We start from the raw sequence: 25,359 nt of genomic DNA on the forward strand, positions 1-25,359 counted from the left end.
TAATTACTGTTTCAGTTCAGACTAATATATGTCTTTCCCCCAGTGTAAATGCAAGAGAGGAAGACTGATTCTTATTAAACAGACATACTCAGACTTCTATTAGGATGACCCCTGGCCTCTCCCTAGCAGGCCAGATCTGCTGTCACAGGGACCCCTATTCCAACTTGCTTCTTAATCTCTAGCTTTAACGACATGGCTATGGAAGTTCAGGTCTTAAAGTGTCACTAAACCCTGATGCTGTCTCTTGGATTTAGTTCACAATTAAATTATCCATAAAACACGTACATTTCAAAAATACATTTAATCTAGTTTATGCAGGTCACATGCTCCACTCTACTCTGTCTGGGTTTGTGGGCAGGGTGAACATGCAGCATGTCACATGTTGCTACTTTTTATTCTCCTCTAGCCCTGGCTGTGCAAAGCAGAGTGAAGCTAAAACAATCACAGGAGTGTAAGCAACATAAACAGTTGCCTGCCAGCCACTGCAGTACTTATATTTTTATTCCACATACAGTATAAGTGAAGTGCTCACACGTGTGATTGCTGCTGATCTCCACTGCCATTCTGTCTGATGCTAGTACTACCTGTGCTCTGCCCATGTAGCTTAGCATATGAGCGCTGCTTTGTGCTCTATCCTGCTACAATGCACCATACCAAAAATCAAGAAGGCTTCAGATGAATAGTGCACAATAGCAAGGCTCACTGTTGCTGTCATACTTCCCTTCTTTTGTCAGTCGTTATTGGTACCATCCTGGAAACCATTGGCTGCAATTGACAGAGAACTCAAGTCTCCCGAAACTCGCAGGAGTCTCCCGCATTTGATGGAGGGCTCATGGACACCCGCGAGTGCAGCACGATCTCCCAGCTGTCAGCCGCAGCAGCCCGAGCTGCCCCCTCCTCCCAGCCAGGGGAGGCAGTGGCAGGGCTGATCCTAGGCAGGTGCGGCAGGGTGCTTTTCACCTGGGTGCCAGCATAGGTAGGGGCGCCGAAGTGCCAGAGTTCTCTCCTCCCTCCTGTTCTCTGTGTCCGTCCAAAAACACTAGTGTGAGCATAGGGCAGCCTGGCAGTTCTGGGGGGGTGGGGGGGTAGTGCTCCTCTTCCTGCCGAGGGTTCTAGTTAGTGACTACTAAGTGCTGATGTGCAGGAATGAACTCCTCACACTGGGACCCCGCACTGTCTCCACCAACTTCAGTTGGAATGGCTACCCCTCCCATCTCTCTCAGGCTGCAGGGAGAGAGAGCCAAGGCAAGTCACACTCAGTGTTCAGTGTGCTGTTGGATGGCATCCCCAGCATCCCTTTTACATGTGCTCTGGGCTGACTCTGTTCTCGGAGAGGTTTTATTGCATGATAGATTACATAGGATACACAGCCCCTGTGCCTCAGTAGTCCATCTACAGATCTAATGTATAATGGGATGTACTAAGAGCCCTTTCATACTGACAGCCTGGGGGTGTCGGTGGTAAAGTGCCGCTAGTTTTAGAACGTTTTAGAGGTACTTTTAACCTCTGCTAGCGGCCAAATAAAGCGTTCAAAGCACCACTGCCAAGGTGCTTTACAGGCACTGTCCATTTATTTAAAAAAAAATTCCTGCAAGTAGCTTCTTTGGGGTGCTTTTAGGAGCGTTGTATACATCGCTCCTAAAGCACCTCAAAGAAGCTACTTGCAGGAATTTTTTTGACGTCCTGCCAGTGCACCACTCCAGTGTGAAAGCATTTGGGCTCTCACACTGGGATTGAAGATGAGGTTTTTTTCAGGCGCTATTTTTTACGCTAAAAATGCCTTCAGTGTGAAACAGGTCTAATCTCCTGTATCATGTCTGCAGTCTCTGATCATCTCCTGTATCATGTCTGCAGTCTCTGATCATCTCCTGTATCATGTCTGCAGTCTCTGATCATCTCCTGTATCATGTCTGCAGTCTCTGATCATCTCCTGTATCATGTCTGCAGTCTCTGATCATCTCCTGTATCATGTCTGCAGTCTCTGATCATCTCCTGTATCATGTCTGCAGTCTCTGATCGTCTCCTGTACCATGTCTGCAGTCTCTGATCGTCTCCTGTACCATGTCTGCAGTCTCTGACCGTCTCCTGTACCATGTCTGCAGTCTCTGACCGTCTCCTGTACCATGTCTGCAGTCTCTGACCGTCTCCTGTACCATGTCTGCAGTCTATAACCGTCTCCTGTACCATGTCTGCAGTCTCTGATCATTTCCTGTGCTATGTGTGCAGTCTCTGACCGTCGCCTGTGCTATGTGTGCAGTCTCTGACTGTCGCCTGTGCTATGTGTGCAGTCTCTGACCGTCGCCTGTGCTATGTGTGCAGTCTCTGACCGTCGCCTGTGCTATGTGTGCAGTCTCTGACCGTCGCCTGTGCTATGTGTGCAGTCTCTGACCGTCGCCTGTGCTATGTGTGCAGTCTCTGACCGTCGCCTGTGCTATGTGTGCAGTCTCTGACCGTCGCCTGTGCTATGTGTGCAGTCTCTGACCGTCGCCTGTGCTATGTGTGCAGTCTCTGACCGTCGCCTGTGCTATGTGTGCAGTCTCTGACCGTCGCCTGTGCTATGTGTGCAGTCTCTGACCGTCGCCTGTGCTATGTGTGCAGTCTCTGACCGTCGCCTGTGCTATGTGTGCAGTCTCTGACCGTCGCCTGTGCTATGTGTGCAGTCTCTGACCGTCGCCTGTGCTATGTGTGCAGTCTCTGACCGTCGCCTGTGCTATGTGTGCAGTCTCTGACAATCTCATGTACCATGTCTGCAGTCTCTGACAATCTCATGTACCATGTCTGCAGTCTCTGACAATCTCATGTACCATGTCTGCAGTCTCTGACAATCTCATGTACCATGTCTGCAGTCTCTGACAATCTCATGTACCATGTCTGCAGTCTCTGACAATCTCATGTACCATGTCTGCAGTCTCTGACAATCTCATGTACCATGTCTGCAGTCTCTGACAATCTCATGTACCATGTCTGCAGTCTCTGACAATCTCATGTACCATGTCTGCAGTCTCTGACAATCTCATGTACCATGTCTGCAGTCTCTGACAATCTCATGTACCATGTCTGCAGTCTCTGACAATCTCATGTACCATGTCTGCAGTCTCTGACAGTCTCATGTACCATGTCTGCAGTCTCTGACAGTCTCCTGTACCATGTCTGCAGTCTCTGACAGTCTCCTGTATTATGTCTGCAGTCTTTGGCTGTCTCCTGTATTATGTCTGCAGTCTTTGGCTGTCTCCTGTATTATGTCTGCAGTCTTTGGCTGTCTCCTGTATTATGTCTGCAGTCTCTGATCGTTTCCTGTGCTTTGTCTGCAGTCTCTGATCGTTTCCTGTGCTTTGTCTGCAGTCTCTGATCGTTTCCTGTACTATGTCTGCAGTCTCCAATTATCTCCTGATCATCCACTGATTGGGGGGGGGGGGGGGGGGGGCGGCGCCATGCAGCGCCACCTCCCTGAAATGTGTCTGCCACCTCCCTGAAATGGGTTTTGGCAGGTTGGGATGTCTTAATTGATGTAGGTGCATTGCCACAATGAGCAAAGCAGTCATTGTAATAGGCACAATAAACGGGATTTTTTTTTTTATCATAATGAAAACATTTTGGAAATAAAGGCATATATAGTTAGAATCATTTAACGTTGATTTTTTTTACATTTAAGAGATAGAGGGGTCTCTGAGTCTGTTATTGCTTCCTTGCTGAGAGCTAGAAAGCCACTTCCAGAAAGATTTATTATTGTTTTATTGCTCTCTGCCCTGTAAGCACCACCCTTTGACCTCTCCTGTAAAGTGGACTTTATGGTCGTTATTACATCTGTCAGAAGTGTTTTTGAGTTGGCAGCTCTCTCATGAGCGTTCCTCATCCTGCGCAATGTCAAAGTAGTCTTATGCCGCGTACACACGAGCGGACTTTACGGCGGACTTTGCCCGGCGGACTGGATTTCGTCGGACAATTCGATGTGTGTGGGCTCCAGCGGACTTTGTTTTCTCAAAAGTTGGACGGACTTAGATTTTAAACTTGTTTAAAATTTATCCGTTGAAATCGAGTCCGGTCGAAAAGTCCGCTCGTCTGTATGCTAGTTCGACGGACAAAAAGGCACGCTAGGGCAGCTATTGGCTACTGGCTATGAACTTCCTTGTTTTAGTCCGGTCGTACGTCATCACGTACGAATTCGACGGACTTTGGTGGATTGTGTGTAGGCAAGTCCGTTCATTCACAAAGTCCGTCGGAAAGTACGTCGAAAAATCCGCCGGGCAAAGTCCGACCGTGTGTACGCGGCATTATGTGCAACACCAGCCTTTTTTTTTTTTTTTTTTTTCCTAAGGTGGTATCAGTCTTCCACCTCAGTGAGGGCATAGTCCTACCATCCTTATGCCCTGCTCCAAAACCTCAAAAGGAAACCTTTCTTTGTTCCCTGAATGTAGACAGAACCATTAGAATCTACCCCAAAGCAAAATCTTTGATTAGTAAGATGGATTTCCTATTTGTTCTGTCCTTAGGGCCTTACAATGTACACCCTGCTTTCAAGTCCACCATCACTCAATGGATAAGAAATCTGTTCGTTACAGCTTACACTGTTGAGGAAAAAATCTCCTGCACCTTTTACACGCCCATTCCACCAGATGGGTTTGAATTCCTGAGCTTACCAGGCACCAAGCCTCTGTAACCCAGCTTCATAAGACTGCCACCTGGGTCTCTGCTCATACTTTGGCTGTTCACCTGGTAGAACTTTGTCAATCTTATTTGTATGCAGCTTTCGGATGCAAGGATCTTGCAGCAGCACTATGAAGCTGGGTCTTTTGACCCTTGTTGGTCATGTTGGCACAAAATAGTTTGCCCAGTTACATGGTTACATAGTAAGTCCATCCTATGTGTGTGATATGTCAGTATTACATTGTATAGCCCTGTATGATGTGGTCCTTCAGGTGCTTATCTATGGTTTCTTGAAACGATCGATGCTTCCCTCTGAGACCACCGCCTGTGGAAGGGAATTCCACATCCTTGCCCCTCTTACAGTAAAGAACCCTCTACATAGTTTAAGGTTAAACCTCTTTTGTTCTAATTTTTAATGAGTGGCCACAAGTCTTGTTAAACTCCCTTCCGTGAAAAAGTTTTATCCCTGTTGTGGGGTCACCAGTACAGTATTTGTAAATTGAAATCATATCCTCTCTCTCCAGAGAGAATAAGTCTCTTCTCCCAGAGAGAATACGTTCAGTGCTCGCAAACTTTCCTCATAACTAATATCCTCCAGACCCTTTATTAGCTTTGTTGCCCTTCTTTGTACTCGCTCCATTTCCAGTACATCCCTCCTGAGGACTGGTGCCCAGAACTGGACAGCATACTCTAGGTGCGGCCGGACCAGAGTCTTGTAGAGCAGGAGAATTATCGTTTTATCTCTGGAATGAATCCCCTTTTTAATGCATGCCAATATTCTGTTTGCTTTGTTAGCAGCAGCTTGGCATTGCATGCCATTGCTGAGCCTATCATCTACTAGAACCTCCAGGTCCTTTTCCATCCTAGATTCCTAGATAGTTGTTGCCCACCCTTCCCATTCATTGCTTGGGGATGTCCCAAGGTTTTTGAAAAATGTGCCTGTACTGTACAATTTAATATAAAAGGAATTTGACTCCTCTGTAAATTCCATATATTGGATTACAGGACAGAGGCCCTTCCATTCCTTGGTTACTCTGCATTGCTTATCGATTGAAATCCAAAATGTCTTTTTTTTGATCACCAAGATGACATCAAAGGACACCAACACACAGGTCTTGTAGATGCGTTTCACACAGTACAGTTGTGCCTAATCATGAGGTAATGATTAAGCACAACTGTACTGTGTGAAACGCATCTACAAGACCTGTGTGTTGGTGTCCTTTGTTGTCATTGTGGTGAACAACAAATTACATTTTGGATTTCAATCGATGTGCAGCCATTTATTCCTTTATCTTCTTACCCATGGAGGCACTTGGTTGGACATTCCTATCAAGCACTAATTTATCCACCTGGAACGTTGAGTCCTTCATTCTACTCTGCATTGCTTGCTACAAAACTGAGGACTCATGGAGTGGGGTAGAGTTACAAGTAGGAATGAGCCCAATGTTTGAGACGTACGTAAGTTCGACTTGAACATTGGGTGTTCGCCTGTTCGCTGAACAGGTGAACAATATGTGGTGTTTGCGGCAAATTCGAAAGCTGCCAAAACACCGTTAAAGTCTATGGGACACTGACATGAAAAATCAAAAGTGCTAATTTTAAAGGCTTATATGCAATTTATTGTCATAAAACGTGTTTGGGGACCTGGGTCCTGTCCCAGGGAACATGTATCAATGCAAAAAATTTTTTTTAAAAACGCCCGTCTGACGAGTTTTTCACTGAGGGTGGGGCCACCCGGTGATGTAACCGGGTGACCCCGCCCCCTCAGATGCACGGGGGCTTCCCCATGGCGTCAGGGGGTGGGGCCACCCATTTACATCACCGGGTGGCCCTGCCCCCTCTGACTCCACAGGGTAGCACCCGTGCGTCAGAGGGGGCAGAGTCACCCGGTTAAGTCACCGGGTGGCCCCGTCCTCAGTTATATAAGAGCCGTCACTGCGAAGGCTCGTCAGACGGCGGGAGCCTCCCATTGAGGCTGGTCAGTTGAGGCTTTTTTTTTTTCCGTCGGGCGGCGTGAACTTACACAGTGGGACATTTTTATTTTTTAATAAATGACTTGTCCCAAGCTGTCTTATGTCTTTTTTTACCATTCTGACACTTTTTTTGTAAAATGCTAGGGGTACATTTGTACCCCATTACCAATTCACACAGGGGGGTCCCCTTGTTAAGAGGGCTTCCAGATTCCGATAAGCCCCCCCCGCCCGCAGACCCCCACAACCACCGAGCAAGGGTTGTGGGGATGAGGCCCTTGTCCCCATCAGGATGGGGACAAGGTGCTTTGGGGGGCTACCCCAAAGCACCCTCCCCATGTTGAGGGCATGTGGCCTGGTACGGTTCAGGAGGGGGGGGCGCTCTCGTCCCCCCTCTTTTCCTGTGGCCTCGGATAAGTGTCTCGCATGGATTTTGGGGGGGGGGGGGACCTCTTACGCCATTTTTTTAAAAAAATTGGCGCAGGGTTCCCCTTAATTTCCATATCATACCCAAAGGGCCTGGTATGGATTTTAGGGGGACCCCCACGCAATTTTTTTTAGGAATTTTGATTCGGGGTTCCCCTTATTATTCATACCCGACCCAAAGGGCCTGGTAATGGAGGGGGGGATCCCATGCGCTTTTTTTTTTTTTCAATTATCTGTATCTATATTGCCGAGACCCAACAATTCATTACAGCCGCGATCAGTTTTATATGACAATTTTTCCTTTAGAAATGTCATTTTGCTGTGGTACTGTTCTAAACATGGGAAAATGCACCACTTTACAGGCATACTATAAAACACCCCCCAGGCATGATATTTAAAGGAATATTTCATTTTTATTGTATCACCTTAAGCATTTAAAAAAAAAAATCACTGCTCCAGAAAAAACGGCCATTTTTTAAAAAAAAAGTTGCATTGATACATGTCCCCTGGAGCAGGACCCGGGTCCCCAAACATTTTTTATGACAATAACTTGCATATAAGCTTTTAAAATGAGAACTTTTGATTATTCATGTTCGTGTGTTCTGCTGAATTTTTTGCCTGTTCGCATGTTCTGCTGCGAACCTAACAGGAGGGTGTTCAGCTCATCCCTAGTTACAAGGGAGGCATCCAGTGGCTGTGTCCTTGAAAGCTTTGCCAGTGTCCAATTACCTAAAAGGTATGAACGTATAACCCATGGTCTATGAATACTTGCCTGTGTCTTGTACAGTACTCCAAGATATGGAATTTACAGGAAAGTCAAAGTTCATCTTTTCATCCAGGCATTGCTTCAGTTCATCAATTTTAGTAAATCCCTCCTCTGTATATTCTTCTATTCAAAGCTTGACATTAAAGAAGAAATTGAAGAGGAGGAAAAAACTCTTGAAGATTGTGTGGACAAGAAGATGGGAGATGTGGAATTCAACTTGTTAGAAAAAATGTACTGCCTTGCCAGTCAGTGCTTGAACCAAATGAAAAACAAAAGACCCAACATTAACACAGTATGTATATGTTTATATACTGTACAGTAGAATACGTAGCCATTATCTGTCAATATGATACCTGAAACGTGACGCTTTTTTTAATTTTTTTTTTTTTTTTTTTTTTAGGTGCTGCATTCTCTAGAGGATATAACCTACTCTTCTTCTGGTTCCTGATCAATGCAAATTTTTCTATTTTTTGTACATAATATGTGATTTTATATTATAACAGCATTAAGCTCTAAAGTTACAGGGACAGCTATTTTCACTAGAGTTCAAATGCCTTGACCTGACAATCAGGGCAAGGCAGATATAAACTCTTCTCCATCTTCTCTTTGAATATGCGCTCTTGGAAGTATGAAAATAGGTGTATTTTGAGTAAGCAGATATTTTAAGTTATTAAGATGGTATTTACCTTAAGCCCTCGTTCACACTATAAGCTGCATGTGAATCGCACAGTAATCAAACCACATTCCTGTGCCATTCACATGCAATTTCAGTGCAGTGCGATTTGAGCCTATTCACTTTGACTGGGCCTCAAATTACACCAAAGAAGTGCAGGCACCATTTTTGGAGCCGCACCACAACCATCCCGCATGGTCGTTTGTACCATGCGATCCAGTGTAGGCAAACCGCACTGCATTTGCGATCCTTTTGGGGCGTTGTTCACTTTGTATTGACACCCGCAGCAGATCGCAAACATAGTGCATTTGCAATGTGGTGAGGGAAATACACAGGGATCAATCAATAGGAATACCAGTTGTTGTGGGAGGGTGGATTTTTGGATTCAATGAGAACTAAGCAGAACGGATAAACCCCCTTTTCCCTGAAGAATCTCATTTGGCCAAACGCTTTGGGATCTTTTGTGGATTATTAATCAATATTAAGTAGCCATATAATTTGCACCACACTGGAAATGTGGGGTAGAAACCTCATTGTTTAGAAATATATTTAATGGGGTTGATGTTCTGTAACATTTTCATTTCATGTGTGGAGTACTTTTAAGATGGGGGTTTATGTACCCCCTTGGTTTTATAGATCTATGGAATAAAGGACATGCTTCTATCAAAGTGTATTGATGTTCGTTCCGAGACCAGCCACCTGAAAATCCTGTTAAAGTTTTGCGGTACACTCCGCTAATTGGAAAGTGATACTTAGCTAGCATGGTCAACAGCTTGCCCCCTCCCTCCCACTGCTGTCTGATCATGCTATTAGCAAGGAAACCAAGTGAGAATGACAGGCCCTGAACAATGCATGTAGAGAGGGGCCCTGTAACTTTGTAGCTGAGAAAAGACTAGAGCCTCAACCCGCCAACCTACTATTGCAGGGAGAGGACTAAAGTAATGGATGCCAGTTTGTGTTTGATAGTGGCTACAAGACCAGCGTGGTCATTCATAAAAACACAAGCAACCAGCTTGATACTCCAGCCCCTCTCCTGCAATAGCAGGCAGGCTCAGTACTAGCTACCAGTCTGTTTTTATGAATTATGATGCTGTCTTACAGTCACCATCATTCTTTCTCTTCTTCCTCTAGCCCTGTGCTACCAATGCACAGAGATGAAGTAGAAGGGCAGCTCCTCCCAAAAAGCGTTTCAAGACAAAGATGCCGGCAACTTCACTTGGCACAGGACTATTAGGACTATGACCATCAGGTGGTGTATTTTGTGCTGTAATTGTCATTAGAAAAAAGGGTTATGAGAGCACTCTGCAGGAAAAGCAGAGGTCTCTGCACAGACAAGAAGCATGCAATTAGTGGCGAGTACCTTTGTCTGTGCCTCTGTGCTGTGACCATGCCTGTCTTCATTCACTCTATCTGGGTGGATATAGCTGATCAACAGTACTGTGGGTGTTCACATTAATTGTATACAGGAGAATGAGGAGGAGGCGGCAGGGGCTTATTGCTGTGCTGCAACTCCCCATGGGAACATCCAGATTGGGGTGCAGCTATGGCCAGCATAATGATTTTGATTTTGCAGCATAATGTAGTCATTGATCCGAATAAGAAGATTAAAAAGTAGTGATGGTGTGGGCTGAGAAAAAAAAAAAAAAAAAGACAGATCCTTGTACTAGCACAGGCCACATGCAGAGTGCAATCTCAGCAACACTGGGTATATCGTACTGATCCCTGAGCAACTGGCTGTCTACTTTCCATGTAAGTGGTTGTTTGTGTAATAAAGAAGCTTGCTTTTATTTGGAAATTTTTCCTCATTGAGCTCCTTGGTGGCTTTCTTGCTTAGTACCTCATCTGGACATGGCATTGGAATTTTTATATGATTTTACATAACACTACCTTTCACCAGATATGCAAGGAAAAAACGGGGGGGGGGGGGGGGGGGGGGGCTGGCACCGACCTGAGTGTAGTATTAAAATGATGACTTTAATTAGGATAAGATTAAAAACACTTACAAGATGATAGAAGATGCATGCTCGTCAAAGTAAAGTTCAGTCCTGGCATTCCACTTGGCTCTGTGGGCCCACCACTGTTCCGAATAGCTGGAAAGGATCACAGTGTTTCTCCAGGAGCAAAGGAACCAAGCAGCTCCACACAGACCAGCATGAACCGTGGAACAGAAAGTGACATCACCGGCATCTGACAAGATTCCAGCCCTGCCTAGGTCCAATCAGACGCCGGTGACATCACTTTCTGTTCCACGGTCCATGCTGGTCTGTGTGGAGCTGCTTGGTTCCTTTGCTCCTGGAGAAACACTGTGATCCATTCCAGCCAGCTGCTCAATCCTTTCCAGCTATCCGGAACAGCGGTGGGACCAGGGGCGGACTGATAACTCATGGGGCCCCCGGGCAATAGGAGATTATGGGGCCCCCAGGCAATTAGAGATTATGGGGCCACACAGTATACACACACACACACACACACAGTATACAATCACACAATATACACATACATGCACACAGTATACACAGACAGATGTAAAAAAAAAAAAAAAAAAAACACAGATTTATACCTACTGTCCCTTGTTTTACTGAGGCTGGCAACCCTGATGGGGGCCCCCTAGTGGCCCAGGGCCCTCGGGCAGTGCCCGAGTGGCTCAATGGTCAGTCCGCCCCTGGGTGGGACCCACAGAGCCATGTGGAATGCCAGGACTGCACTTTGACGAGCATGCATCTTCTATCATTTTGTAAGTGTTTTTAATCTTATCCTATTAAAGTCATCATTTTAATACTACACTCAGGTCGGCGCCTCCCCTCCCTGTTTTTTCCTTACATGTTTTGCAGAGTTCTGGACACACTCTGAAGGATGGCTGCCTTCCTTTTTAACTCTTAATATCCTTTTCTATGGCTACATCACCATCCAGCTATTACAGTCACAGACTATACCCCTAAGGATTACTCCATCTGGAGCGCCAGATAAACACTGACTATACTTCACCAGATATAGCTGGGCTGTTTGTTGGAACTGCACATGGTCCACACTAGACACTGCACTGCACCTAAGGGCCATAACTAACCAATTTGGTGGCAGAATAATTCATGACAGACTGGTTCCATCTAACAGTTGTGTTTGTGCTGGGGACAATTTGGTTTTTGATCCAATTAGGACCAAGTGCTTCTTGTTTCTTCTGGGGTGGATACCACAAGGATATAAAACACTATGGTGATAGTTCTTCTTTAGGTCGCCCATAGATAAGCTGATCCTCCACTTGTCAAAAGGGTTCTTTCCTTGTGTTTCATATGGCTTAATTTCTGGTACACTCTTAAACGGTATGCACACAGAAATCTGGACATGGACTAGCAGTTATATTTTTGTTATCGAGTGTTTTTCTTAAAGTGGTAGCAAACTCTCTATTTTTAAAGTACCTACAGGTAAGCTTATAATAAAGCTTACCTGTAAGTTAAACAAATCTCTCCTAAAACATGCAGCGTTCCATTCCTTCAGAGCTCTGTGTCACAGCCTGCGCATGTGCGAGTGTGACTTAATCTTGGCTTGGTCATTAAAGCGGCTGGAGCCCACGAGCCCAGAAGGTAGACCAGGTGAAAACAGAAGCCTCTGCAGCGGTGACAGCACACCCGTGGAGGGTTTCTTTTCAAGGTAAGTCTTTCATAATGTGATGGTATGCAATGAATACTAGTGCATTATGCCCTTATTTTGTATGGAGAGAGGTTTTTTTTTTATTTATTTATTTTGACTACCGCTTTAAGGTACTTTTCCCACAAAACTGTATCTGGAAAGCAGGAATCAAACACATGGATGCTTTTAACTAAGGTTTATTCACAAATACTCTTCATCATGTGTAGGATACTTTTGAAATCCATCCCATCATTTGATGATCATATGTACATATCAAACAAATTTTCAAGACTACATGTAACTATTATTGCAATTAGTCCAGAATTATAAAGTTGTATAACAGAATTGCATTAACTGTAAAACCATGCCATTCTTACAAAATCATTTCATTATACAGCAAACACACACTATATCTAAAGTTAAAGCCTTCAAAAGAAAGGTGCTGCAGCTTTTGGAGAGAGAAAGCTGCAATATAAAAACTAGATGTAGTTAAGCCCATTCACAGACTGGACTTGATCATTCAAGTATATTGTAATGGCCTAAAGAAAAGGAGCATTTTTTTTCCCTCAGAGAGGGTACAAATTGAATTCCTGAATACAGTCAAAATAGATTTGTGGTACAAAACGTATCAGAATGATCTTTGGTTATATAAAAAGCAAGGCTTTGCTGATTATCCTACCACAGTAGAATGATTTTAAGAAGTAGATCATCAAATGCTCAAGATATCTGCCAATGTATGTAGGAGATACTAATCATGTTTCTATTATATAAAATATAATTAATGTCTTACACATTTTATTGGGACACTCCACTAAACATTGCTGGATATTACATAATGAGCAGATTGTGCTGTATATATTTCAACATCCCAGTTCAGAATAATAATGTTCCAAGCCAGAATCTTGCTCCAGTTCTTTGTTCTGAGCAGGGAGCTGCTATAGGTTAAATACCCCAATGTGTGCTTGCAAAGATTTATACCAACACCTTCCTGTACAGTTGCAGGAAGTGCTTAGTGCAGGATTTGTCAATAAAAATCTGCTTCATAGCGCTGCAGAATTAAACATTGCATTTTTATATTTTTGGACAATATTATTATTCATCTTGGAAGTAAAAGTCTCAGCTAAACCTGAATTTGTAACTAGAAAGTAACATGGCCTCAGCAGTTATATTCTCACCTTTTTATAGCCCATATTGATTAATATGTATAAAAATGCCAGAATTATCTTCTTTCTACTCACACATAATCACATAGTGACCACGTTTCCAGAGTATACTCTGCTAAAGAACACACAGCAGTGACAAGTTACACAGACAAGCTATGTAACATACTTTCTTGTACTTTTTGTCATGTTATCAGCAGAAGAGACCTTTCTCAATCGAGTTACCTCCCTGCTAAAAGAAGAGTCACTATATTTGAATTTCTTAGAAGCCAGTTTTTGAAAATTCACCTCTTTGCTGCTTGCATTTCACATTTCTGTTTAGAATTCCAGCTTCCCTGGTTTATCTGGTGGGCTCGTTATTCTCTGGCTGTACGAACCAGCAGGGGGTAACATTGTGTGGGCAGAGAAACAGGTATTTAACTCAATTAGTACAATACCTGCACCAGCCAGCACGTAGCATTTCAACAAACGAGTCAGCCAAAAGATATTTATAGTGACTCTTCTTTGAGCAGGTATGTCATTATATACAAGTGTCTCTGTGCTAACAAAGTCACTTTAAACAGTTGCTTTTGGGTCAGGGAGGATGTTTTGTGTGTTCTAGAGACCATAACACAAATAAAAAAAAAAAACACATGATCTATTTTGTAGGCAAGTACCAGAAAAAAAAATAGCTTTGACTCAGAAGAGCTCGGTTTTAAGTCATGTCTAAGATTTCACCAACATACCATGCTAGTATTTCCTACTAAAATAATTATGAGCACCATGAATGCTTCATTAGCTTCAAGTATCATGGATAGTAAAAGTATTCCTTATAGGATTTCCTTGTGTGGAATGAACATTAAATGTTATTTCCACGGTGTTCAAAATGAAGTTTTGATATATTTGCATCACAGCAAAAGTAGTGTTTTTCAGGTTTTTATTCCTAAAGTGTGGAACTTTTAGTGTTGCATAGTTTACTTTCATGTACTTAACATGGGCGCTGCTACTTATTTAAATGCATAGATATAAACCACACCCCTCCAGATTATTATCTGATGAAATCCATCTCAATTATTAGTCATTTCTCTTTAATAGAAATATCTGAGGATTAAAGAGACAGTCCAGTTTGGCTTTCATCAGCCACAAGCACCCAATTATTGGTATATTGTGCATAGAAATGGAGGAGTAGTGGTTGGAATTTGGTGCATGGCAGTGTTCCAAGTGAATAATAACAGAGGCAATGCACTGTATATTAAGTGGAGTAGAGACAAGTATAAAATGTTCTACTGAATGGCTGAGGTAAATACTTACTGAGTGCTGGTTACTGGAATGGCTGCACCAGGCAGCCACAGATTAGATTTCATAAGATACTAAATCATAAAATATACACATTAAAAAAAATAAAAAATAGCGTTTTCTCTACTTAAAGTACAGAACTAGAGCAGGATCAAAATCTATTGCATATTACCAACCTATTTTAAAAGTAAAAGATGGTGGTGGCTACATCAACCAAATCGGAACCTAAAAAAAGGAAAATGCTAAGTGGGTTGACTTGCTTAAAAAAAGAAAAAGAAAAGAATCCTACATTTCATATTATCAAGTAATCTACTTTAACAAAACCAACACATCAATGACATGCCAATCATTCAGGTCAATCATTCATTTGAAAGACTATACGGTGTGTAGATCAGTAATGCACTGCCACACATCTCTACTTCATCCATTTATGTGTGTATATGTAACACACTAGAACACTATATTCTTCCAGCCTGAAATAAAAAAAAAAGGGAGTAACATAAAAAGGTGCAAGTGGAGTTTACTACATGGAATGACACACCTAAAGAAACATTGGGCCTCATGACTAAAAGCATCTGAGAGAATTGTGCTATTTGCTCAAACCAATCAAATTCCCCTTTATGCTTTCAGTGCAACATAGGAGAATATGATTGATTGCTATACGTAATGAGAGCTGTTCCCATCAGACCCTTTTGATCATGAGGCACTTTGTATTCTGCCTACAAAAATAAAGGCATGGAATGATTACAGTCCTGTATCTCCACACATGATGTCTTGCTTCTAGATGCTGTTCTAGTCGCTAGTTGTTTCAGCTTCTGCTGGACCCCTGATCAGCCTTCTTATACCCCTCTTCCCTGCTGGGCCCTTGGGCTTTGCAAAATTTTGCTTGTGTGCATGTTGCTTCGGGTGTACTTCATCGTAAAGGAAGTCTGAAGTTAGTTCTTCCCCATTGTCTATCTCAATCTGTGTAAATAAAAATGAAAAGACTGAAGAGTCCTGGTTGTGCCATTGTTTATATGCAATATATACGATCAACAACTATATATGAAACATATCTGCAACATGTAGCCCACAAAGATTCCAGAGGGAAAAATTAAGAGCACTTTGCTCATGGTAGTACACAGTTCACTAACGTATAGAACACTGTACTGCACATAGCATTAGAAGTACCATTTCCTCTGCACATTTGTATGAAGATTACAATAAAAAAAATACTGTGGATAAACTAAGCATACCCCTTAGTACAAAACAAATACTAAAAATGGCACTATGGTGTTTAAAACTGGAGTAGAAAAAAAAAAAAAAAAAAAAAAAAAAAAAGGGACATAAAGTCACAAATGTAAAAAGGTCATATTAATATACACTAACAAAATACAGAAACACCCTTCAAACAAATAAAATAGAAAAAGTAAACTTACCTTTTTGGCAATTTCCATCATCAGCCTGTTTTCAATAACATCTAACAAAGGGCTCTTGCAGCTGGAATACAGCATACGCTCTCGTATACTGCAGGCATAGCCCGGCATTGAATAAATAAACACTGAAAAAACAAAAAATCCAGATAATGTTAGTAGACTCACAGGAGTATTTATGGTTCAGTATTGTATCTTTTTAGTAAGCGCAAAGTATTCACAGCGCTTCACTTTTTCCACCTTTTGTTATGTTACAGCCTTGTTCTAAAATGTATTACATTATTTTCCTCAAAATTCTACAAACCATACCCCATGACAATGTAAAAAAGTTTGTCTGAAATCTTTGCAATTTTTATTTTTAATAAATATCTTATGTACATAAGTATTCACAGCCTTTGCCATGACACTCAAAACTGAGCTCAGGTGCATCCTGTTTTCACTGATCATCCTTGAGATGTTTCTACAACTTGATTGGAGTCTACATGTGGTAAATTCAGTTGATTGGACATGATTTGCTAAGGCACACACCTGTCTATATCAGGTCCCAGTTAACAAAGGTAAAGGAAAGGTTAGAACTACGGTCAGATTTATTTTACTGTACTGCCTCAGTCCCTATTAGGAAGATTCATCCTAATTCATCTGAAAATTTTGTTACACTTGTCATCAGAACAGAAATCTTCTCTAGGGTCACCTATTATGGAGATAACTGGGTTACTGTTCAGCGTGCAAGCAGAGATTTCCTTTCACTTTCCTTTGTGTCTCAGGGCCAGGAAGTTTAAACACATCTCTGGGATAAAATTACCCCCCTCCCCCCCCCCCCCCCCAACTACTGAAAAAGCAGCAAAACCCTATGGGTCCTTTCACATGGGCAGTCTGCATTTTGATCAGCAGGGGATCTGCTCAGATTCCCTGCTCACTGGAGCAGAGAGCAGGGTGGATGACAAGTCAGTGTTTTTTGCAGAGCTCTACGAGTGGCCGGGAATAAAGGGACTCTGATGACCATTTACATCTAACTGCTTCCAATCCGGTTCGTCCAAAGAGAAGAGTGCTGCTTTTTTTAAAGTAGGCCTGATGGGACCTAGAGGTAGGCGGGTGTTAAGTTCCTTTACACCTGCTGTTTCAAATGAAATTCATGGACCATCCAGTCAAAAATGTCTAAAGACACCCAGGCAGACCTTGAAAATTAGTTGATGCACAGGGTGGTTCAAGGTCAGAACCGTATTCCTATGCTGGGGCCCCCACCTAAATTAACAGGTGTGGTTCCTTAAGGTCATGCATAAACTGAAAAAAATGGAGAGTAAAGATCACCAAGAAACCTTATTAAGGAACATTCTGGACTTAAAAAACAACTTTAATGAAAATGATTACCGTATATACTCGAGTATAAGTCGAGTTTTTCAGCACATTTTTTTGTGCTGAAAGTGCCCCCCTCGACTTATACTGGAGTCAAGCACTTTTCTGCAGCAAAAAATCTCATTTTCCGAACCGAATTTGGGGCCCAGTATCTCAGGGCCACGTGGTGCTAGGAACCCCAAATTTGGTGTGCTAACCCAGTGGAACTGGGTCCACAACATATCCAAAGCTGGAGTTCCTAGCACCAAGTGGCCTCAAGATACAGGGCCCCAAGATACAGGGCTCCAAAGTAGGTTCGGAAAATGTCATTCTCTGCTGCAGAAAAGTGCTTGTGCCGATTTTTGGGGCCCTGTATCTCGAGGCCACTTGGTGCTAGAAACCCCAGCTTTGGATATTTTATGGTGCTAGTTCGACTGGGTTTGCACACCAAATTTGGGGTTCCTAGCACTAAGTGGCCCCGAGATACGGGGCCCCAAAGTCGGTCAACTGTGTCCATCTGCAACAATGTCATTTCGGGACCCTTTGGGTTCAGAGACCCCAAATTTTGGCTGCAGCTAGGGGGCATCTAGGAACCCTTAACTACCGAGTTTGAAGTTCAGGGGACCTATGGCTGCAAATGGGCACAGTGAGGCTGCAAATGGGCATTGTTGACCCTCTTTTCCACTTACAGTAGCTGTGTATTTCTCACCCTCGTCTTATACTCGGGACAATACGTTTTTCCAATTTTTTTGTGGTAAATTAGGGCCTCGACTTATACTCGGAATGACTTATACTCGAGTATATACGGTAAATGAATTGATACAAAAAACTATCACTAGTGCAAACATTAAAAAAATGACAATCAAACATTGCCGGCAGCACACCTCATACACCACACACGGTCCACACTGCAATAAGTCTATGGGGATACATGGGCTCTTCCACAGACAGTGGGAAAAAGGATGAGATTATTCCAATGGTAAATCACTCTATTCACAGAGACCAACCCTGGAATTTCTTCAATTGAAGGGTATAACAATCCACATAGAATGCAGCTCAAGCTGAGTGTTCAATAGAACCGCAATGAGGGTATTGCAGGCTGGATGGGGAGATAAGAGCGGGATGGGAATGAGAGTAGCTGGCTATACCTTGAATGAGGTCTATGGATGAACAGCAGAACCAGTCACAAAAGTTGGTGTAATTCAACCCCCGACAGGAGATTCACAGCCACATGTCGCTGGGTGAATAAAGACTAATGAGGATGCAACACATAAATAGATGATGCCCATATAGCAATCACTGGGCATCATATAGCTGCTAATTCATCAGTATGCTCACAACCTCTTGTCTCACAGAAGGGGGGTTGTAGCAAATCCTCATTTTGTGTGTAGTCCATGCTTGCCAGTTCCAGTTACATAGTCCAATAGCCCGGGAGGATTGATGTCCTTCGAAGCCAGCCTGCTTCCCAATAGTTGGACGGGGTGGAAGGGTGGGTCAGGCAGGATCACCCGAGTTGCGTAGTGACATCACGCTGACTGGTTTCGTTCACCTATCAGCAAACTTCTTCAGAGCAAGGAGGGACCAGTGGGTCGGGTCTTAAATAGCCCACTGTGAACTGACATTCATTTACAGCCACTGTATGTCCTCATTGTACACTTCCCTCACAGATGCTCACCACCATTCGCATTAAATACAAAGTGCATATGAAGAGCGATCTACACAATCTCACTTAATTATAAAGACACATGAATACAAAAATTGGATGGGAGACTTAGGTGTCCGTTTATGAAGCAGTGATCAGCGGTGATCCCGAGGATCACCGCTGATCACAGTCCATAAACAGTTTATGAAACAGTGATAATCGGGGGAGAACATGTTTGAACTTGTTCTCCCGCCGATTATCTCTACACGCGGAGAATTCTCATGAATGACACAGTAAGGGCCAGTTTATGAAGTGGTGATCTCACCGCTTCACTGGCGATCTGTATCAGAATTCACACTCCCAGGTTCACCAGCTCAGAGGTGGTGAATCGGGGAGTGAAGAGGAAATCTGGGGGGATCTGAGGGGGAAGGAGGAAGATTTTTAACTTCCTTATGCCTCGTTCAGACCCCCCCAACACTGTAAACATGTCCCCCTGTCATATTTATGTGTATACACATATATATATTATATATATATATATATATATATATATATATATATATATATATATATATATATATATATATAATGTGTATATGTATATATATATCATGTGTGTGTGTATACATGTATATATAATGTGTGTGTGTGTATACATATGTATATAATGTAGGGGGACTCATTATTTTATTAACATTAATCGTCCGTGTATTGAGCGGTGATAATTTATCACCGCTTAATAAACTGACATCTCTGTATTTCTGGTGCTGTAATCTCGTAAAGTCTCACGAGATTCCAGTATCAGGGGCCGTTCTCCACTGTTTGAAGCATTTGTAGATCTCTTCACTCCTCCGAAGGTGAAGCGATCTACAAAGCTTCATAAACTGGCACACAGAGGAGAAAAATCTTCACTGTGAATGCCGGAGAACGAAGCAGTGAATAGATTTCACTGCTTCATAAACGGACACCTTACCAGTCTAATTAGACTATCTAAGCAGCATAATCAGGTCTATCTGAAAAACCTGATAGGCTGACCTGATCAGATTGCCTTTGTGAAAGTACCCTATATATAAATGCCTGCTTTCACTTATCAAAAGTTGCGGTGACATGATGTGGACTGTACTGGCTGTCCAGGAAGCTTTAGGGTAAATCTTCACAGATATAGCAAAAAAATAAAATAAAAAATACCAAAATGGGTTCCAACCATTATGTAATCTTCCCAAAACTACATTTTAGCAACAGACACGTTTTGTCAAATGGCAAAATCTGAATGCAGAGCTTACAGCCACAGCATGGGAAAAGTAGAGGGAGATTTTCCCTTCCAACACTTTAGATTATGCAGTCCACGTAGTTTAGTAATGTCCTACACTCTAATAATACATGAAGAAGCTAAAAATAGTACCTATAGAATTCAAATAGTCTCCTTCATGTGAATGCTTGTACAAGAAAAAGTGATAGCGTGCAGCATCCTTCGGAACTCTTGCCGGCAAATCCTTCATTTCTGTGTATGCAGTGTTTGCCAAAACAATTACTTCATTTGGTATATCTATTTTCTGTAGATAATAAATATAACTATTAATAAAGACAGCTTGTATAATACATAGAGAGAAGATGGTTAAGTGGCCACATAATACAATTGTACAGGGCGTATGAATGCAGGTTGTGTTGCCCCTACTAAAAAAATTAAATTGCAAGTGTAAACACAGCAAATTAAACCCTTACATGCAAATGTATTATATGTATAATATGCTTTGTATTATACAAAAAAAGGTTGGGTAGTGGCGCAACCAGATAGTTGAGGAAATTATTACAGGAGTCCATAAATTAGTCCTTTAAGTAAATAGCTCTGTGTAGTGGGAGGACAGTCTATGTCAGGGCCAGTCTTGTGGGGAAAGTTAAAGAAAGCTCCAAACATGCAGAAAAAAAAAAAAAAGAGAGAATAAAGGCGCCTCTGAGTTAAGACTGTAAATTTATTGGTACATAGATGCATTAAAATGGAGGTTAGAGAGAATAGGCACATGTTGAGTCAGTAGGACGCTGTAAAAATGTTCCTGTGGCTCTCTCAACCTTTTGTGATAGCTATCCCGTCCCGCAGGATGCTCGGTGATCAGCTTGAGAAAGGAGCGCACTCTGTGTACAACTGTCCAGTGCACATGCTCCGAAACATCGTCGTGAGCAAACCAGTGACGCCATCACACCCAATGCTGCGTTCCAGCCCTCACCATCGAGCTCCAGCTACTCTCCAAGCTTCACTCTTAGTTCTACACGATCACCGAGCATCCTGTGGGACGGGACAGCCATCACAAAAGGTTGAGAGAGCCACGAAAAGTTTTTACAGCCGGGATAGAGGACAACCTCCTACTGACTCAACATGTGCCTATTCTCCCTAACCTCCATTTGAGTTTATAATGCACCTATGTGCTAATAAATTTACAGTCTTAACTCAGAGGCGCCTTTCTTCTTTTTCCGCATGTTTGGAGCTTGCTTTAACTTCCCCCACAAGGCTGGCCCTGACATAGACTGTCCTCCCACTACACCCAGCTCTTTGCTTTAAGGACTAATTTATGGACTCCTGTAAGTATTTGCTTAACTATCTGGTTGTGCCACTACCCAGCCTTTCTTTGTATAATACAAAGCATTTTGTACATATAATATATTTGCATGTAAGTGTTTTAATTTGCTGTGTGTTTACACTTGCAATGTAATGTATTTAGTAGGGGCATCACAACCTGCATTCACACGCCCTGTACAATTGAATTATATGGCCACCATATAAATACATAATTCAAATTTGCACAAAATAACCTACTTGCAATATAAGTAATTAATGCTACTTACGGGCTGATATACTATTATTGATAAACCAATATGCAGATTGGGGACATCAAATGATCTCAACAAGGATGGCAACTCAAGGTTTTGCAGTACCATGCCAATCTGTTTATTCATAAGCTTCCCATGTCTATTAACTGCTTGTCAACTGTCTCATGTAGGAGTACAATGGTAGAGCAGCTCGCCTGTGTCAGATCATGTACCTAGTATGTGATCCAGCACTCCCAGGTAGGGGGTGCGCCAGCTGTGCTGTGATTAGTCCCTCTATAAAATTGCTGATCACCACCATTACTACTAAAAAAAAAAAAACCTCCAGTATATGTGTTGGCTGATTTAACACTCATAGTAGATACTATAACATTTACATAAACCAATCAATATATTATTGGCATTTATATTGGCCTAAATTTATGAAGAAATTAGATTTTCTAATTAGAGCAGAAAAAAAAAAAGACCAAAAAAAAAAAAAACCCACAACAATTTTTTAATTTATAGCGCAAAAAATAAAAACCCTAGTGGTGATCAAATACCACCAAAAGAAAGCTCTATTTGTGTGAAAAAAAATTATATAAAATTTCATTTGTGTACAGCGTTGCATGGCCACGCAACTGTCAGTTAAAATAACGCAGTGCCGAAAAGCAAAAAATGGCCTGGTCAGGAAGGGGGTTAAATCTTCAGGAGCTAAAGTGATTAAAAAACACTTCTGGACTCACACCATCACCATCTAAGGTGTGGTCAATAAATCAAATGTCAAGACACACAGACATGTAGATTTAATTTGTTAATTTATTAGTATACAAAATTCATTCATTGGTAAACAATAAATATAATTTATATCAGAATTGGTTGGTCCGACCTGAGTCGATTTAGCATTAGCTGCTGCTAATCTATGGCAATTGGAACATGACAGTTCCCATTCAGTAATTTGTATTTAGGATATGTAAAACGTAAATCAGCAACCTGGACAACTACCTATACTGCCTATTCTACATATTGTGCCTGCACTAGGCAGCATTAGGCTGAAATTCAATACAGAAGTCATATAGCTTTCTTCCTCACATTTCAGACGTGTGCCCACACAGCCAATACTACTGTGTGTAAATGTAAGCTTGCAATCAATAATAGCATAGTGTAGACTTTTTACAGAGAGCTGTTCAAACTTTTCATTATGCCATGACCCTTCTGCAATATAAAATTATGAATGGCCCAGTCTATGAAATTCCTACTTTTGCTATTACATAAAAAGGTAAAGTAACCAAGCAAGTAATGTTTCCTAACTTAATATAAAACCTGAAAACCCCCTACAAAAATGTGTTTGTTTCAAAATCTCCAGTAATGCAAAGTTTGTTTACAGTCATTGGCAAAAAAAATGCAAATGTGGTTCTAGCTTAGGTCTAGGTTTACATTAGTGTGGTTCTGCGTGCTGCGTTTGCATGGGCACAGCAGGACATTCATTTCAATGAGCTGTTGTGCCTGCGTATTTCTGTAGGAAAAAGGTTCCTGCACCTTTTTTAAAACGCAGCTGTAGGGAAGCCACATGGTGCTTTGGTACCATGCAGTTCCGTATGCAGGAAACTGCACTGCCCTTTTTAGTGTGTGGCACCCATGCCTTACAGCCAGGCTTGTTCCATATAAACAATGAGGCTGCACTTTCATACTTTTCAGAATTTCACTTTAAAAAAAAATTAAATTTTACAGGAGGAAAAAAGCATGAAAACTACTAGATATTACAAACAGTAAATCAAAAATAAAGGTCAAGTGTGAAGAAAACAGCTTTATCCTGCAAAAGATCATGGTGACATTTTATACAATCTGCATTGCAGATTGCAGATCATATTAAAAAATCATCTGCATCATATATATCTCACATTTAATTTGCAATAACCAAATATTAAAAATCAAGTTCTACATACCAACTGAACATAGTTTAGTTTATGGTTTTTTAGCTGTTCCAGTGCCTGGAATGCATCTCTCTGTATTGGGAAAGCAACCCCTTGGAGAGTCTGTTGTTTTGTGTCTACTCCAATATCCGTTTGAATCTGAAATATTAGGCATAACCATTCATGATTGGATGAAATAGCCCGTGTTTAGGTACAGCAATAAAGCACCAGATCCCCAGCCAAACATGAATTTTCCACTGTCAAATATATTTAACTTGCTGGATCATGCAATTTTCATTTAATAGCCTGCTTTGAGTTATTTGCTCACATCTGTCTTTTAACATTATTTCAACAAAACCATTTATGTTTGATGACTTTGGATGCAAACTATTTTTTTTTTCAGGTATTTGATGAATGACTATAATGATACAAAAAAAATAAAAAGGGTTTTCCAGCATTGATGGTGGTATAATAAAAGTGGACATGTAATGAAGGTTAATAGAATAATATATTAAGGCCTTTCTGTGAAGTAGTAAAAGATGGAAAAAAAAAAAAAACACTAACTTGTATAATGTAATATTCTGTATGCAAAGTATATACGGTATCTCACAAAAGTGAGTACACCCCTCACATTTTTGTAAATAATTTATTATATCATTTCATGTGACAACACTGAAGAAATGACACTTTGCTACAATGTAAAGTAGTGAGTGTACAGCTTGTATAACAGTATAAGTGTGCTGTCCCTTCAAAATAACTCATCAGCCATTAATTTCTAAACTGCTGGCAACAAAAAATAGTAGACCCCTAATGCTCAGTACACACAAGCTGAATTTCGGTAGGAAAAAATCTTGGATGGTTTTTTCGATGGAATTCCGCTCAAGCTTGGCTTGCATACACACTGTCACACAAAAGTTCTCTGTACTTTCAACCGTCAAGAACACGGTGACGTACAACACTACAATGAGCCGAGAAAATGAAATTCAATGCTTCCGAGCATGCGAGATTTTTTGCGTGTCGGAACTGCATACAGACTATCGCATTATCGGATAGGAACTTTTTCGAACGAAAAATAGAGAACCTGCTCTCAATCTTTTGCTGGCTGGAATTCCACCAGCAAAAGTCCAATGGAGCATACACATGGACGCATTTTCCGACCAAAATCTCTCATCGGAGTGTTGCTGGCGACATTTCCGATCGTGTGTACGGGGCATAAGTGAAAATGTCCAAATTGGGCCCAGTTAGCCATTTTCCCTCCCTGGTGTCGTGTGACTCGTTCATGTTACAAGGTCTAAAGGTGTGCATGGGAAGCAGGTGTGGTAAATTTGGTGTTATCGCTCTCACTCTCTCATACTGGTCACTGGAAGTTCAACATGGCCCCTCATGGCAAAGAACTCTCTGAAGATCTGAAAAAAAGAAAAAATTGTTGCTCTACATAAAGATAGCCTAGGCTATAAGAAGATTGCCAAGACCCTGAAACTGAGGTGCAGCACGATGGCCAAGACCATACGGCAGTTTAACAGGACAGGTTCCACTCAAAACAGGCCTCGCCATGGTCGACGAAAGAAGTTGAGTGCACGTGCTCAGAGTCATATCCAGAGGTTGTCTTTGGGAAATAGACGTATGAGTGCTGCTAGCATTGCTGCAGATGTTGAAGGGGTGGGGGGTGGGGGGTTGGGGGGGGTCAGCCTGTCAGTGCTCAGCCCATACGCCGCACACTGCA

General features: G+C 42.0%; 2 protein-coding genes across 2 annotated transcripts in view; one reads left to right on the forward strand and one right to left on the reverse strand.

Moving 5' to 3' along the window:
• Window positions 1-10,274, forward strand: part of IRAK4 (interleukin 1 receptor associated kinase 4) — a 76,459-nt gene extending 66,185 nt beyond the window's left edge. The window contains exons 11-12 of the mRNA XM_073619946.1: window positions 7,940-8,098; window positions 8,207-10,274. Of these exons, the coding sequence (XP_073476047.1) occupies window positions 7,940-8,098; window positions 8,207-8,254 (207 nt within the window). The 3' untranslated portion in view covers window positions 8,255-10,274. The remainder of the gene's footprint in view (window positions 1-7,939; window positions 8,099-8,206) is intronic.
• A 2,010-nt stretch (window positions 10,275-12,284) lies between these two features.
• The window catches only part of TWF1 (twinfilin actin binding protein 1), an 84,429-nt gene continuing 71,354 nt past the window's right edge, over window positions 12,285-25,359 (reverse strand). Inside the window, exons 6-9 of the mRNA XM_073619947.1 lie at window positions 23,670-23,795; window positions 20,327-20,477; window positions 15,957-16,078; window positions 12,285-15,501 (exon numbers count right to left, since the gene is read on the reverse strand). Of these exons, the coding sequence (XP_073476048.1) occupies window positions 15,331-15,501; window positions 15,957-16,078; window positions 20,327-20,477; window positions 23,670-23,795 (570 nt within the window). The 3' untranslated portion in view covers window positions 12,285-15,330. The remainder of the gene's footprint in view (window positions 15,502-15,956; window positions 16,079-20,326; window positions 20,478-23,669; window positions 23,796-25,359) is intronic.

The sequence above is a fragment of the Aquarana catesbeiana genome, linkage group LG03 (assembly GCF_042186555.1).
Source record: "Aquarana catesbeiana isolate 2022-GZ linkage group LG03, ASM4218655v1, whole genome shotgun sequence".
In the NCBI taxonomy this organism is placed as follows: domain Eukaryota; kingdom Metazoa; phylum Chordata; class Amphibia; order Anura; family Ranidae; genus Aquarana; species Aquarana catesbeiana.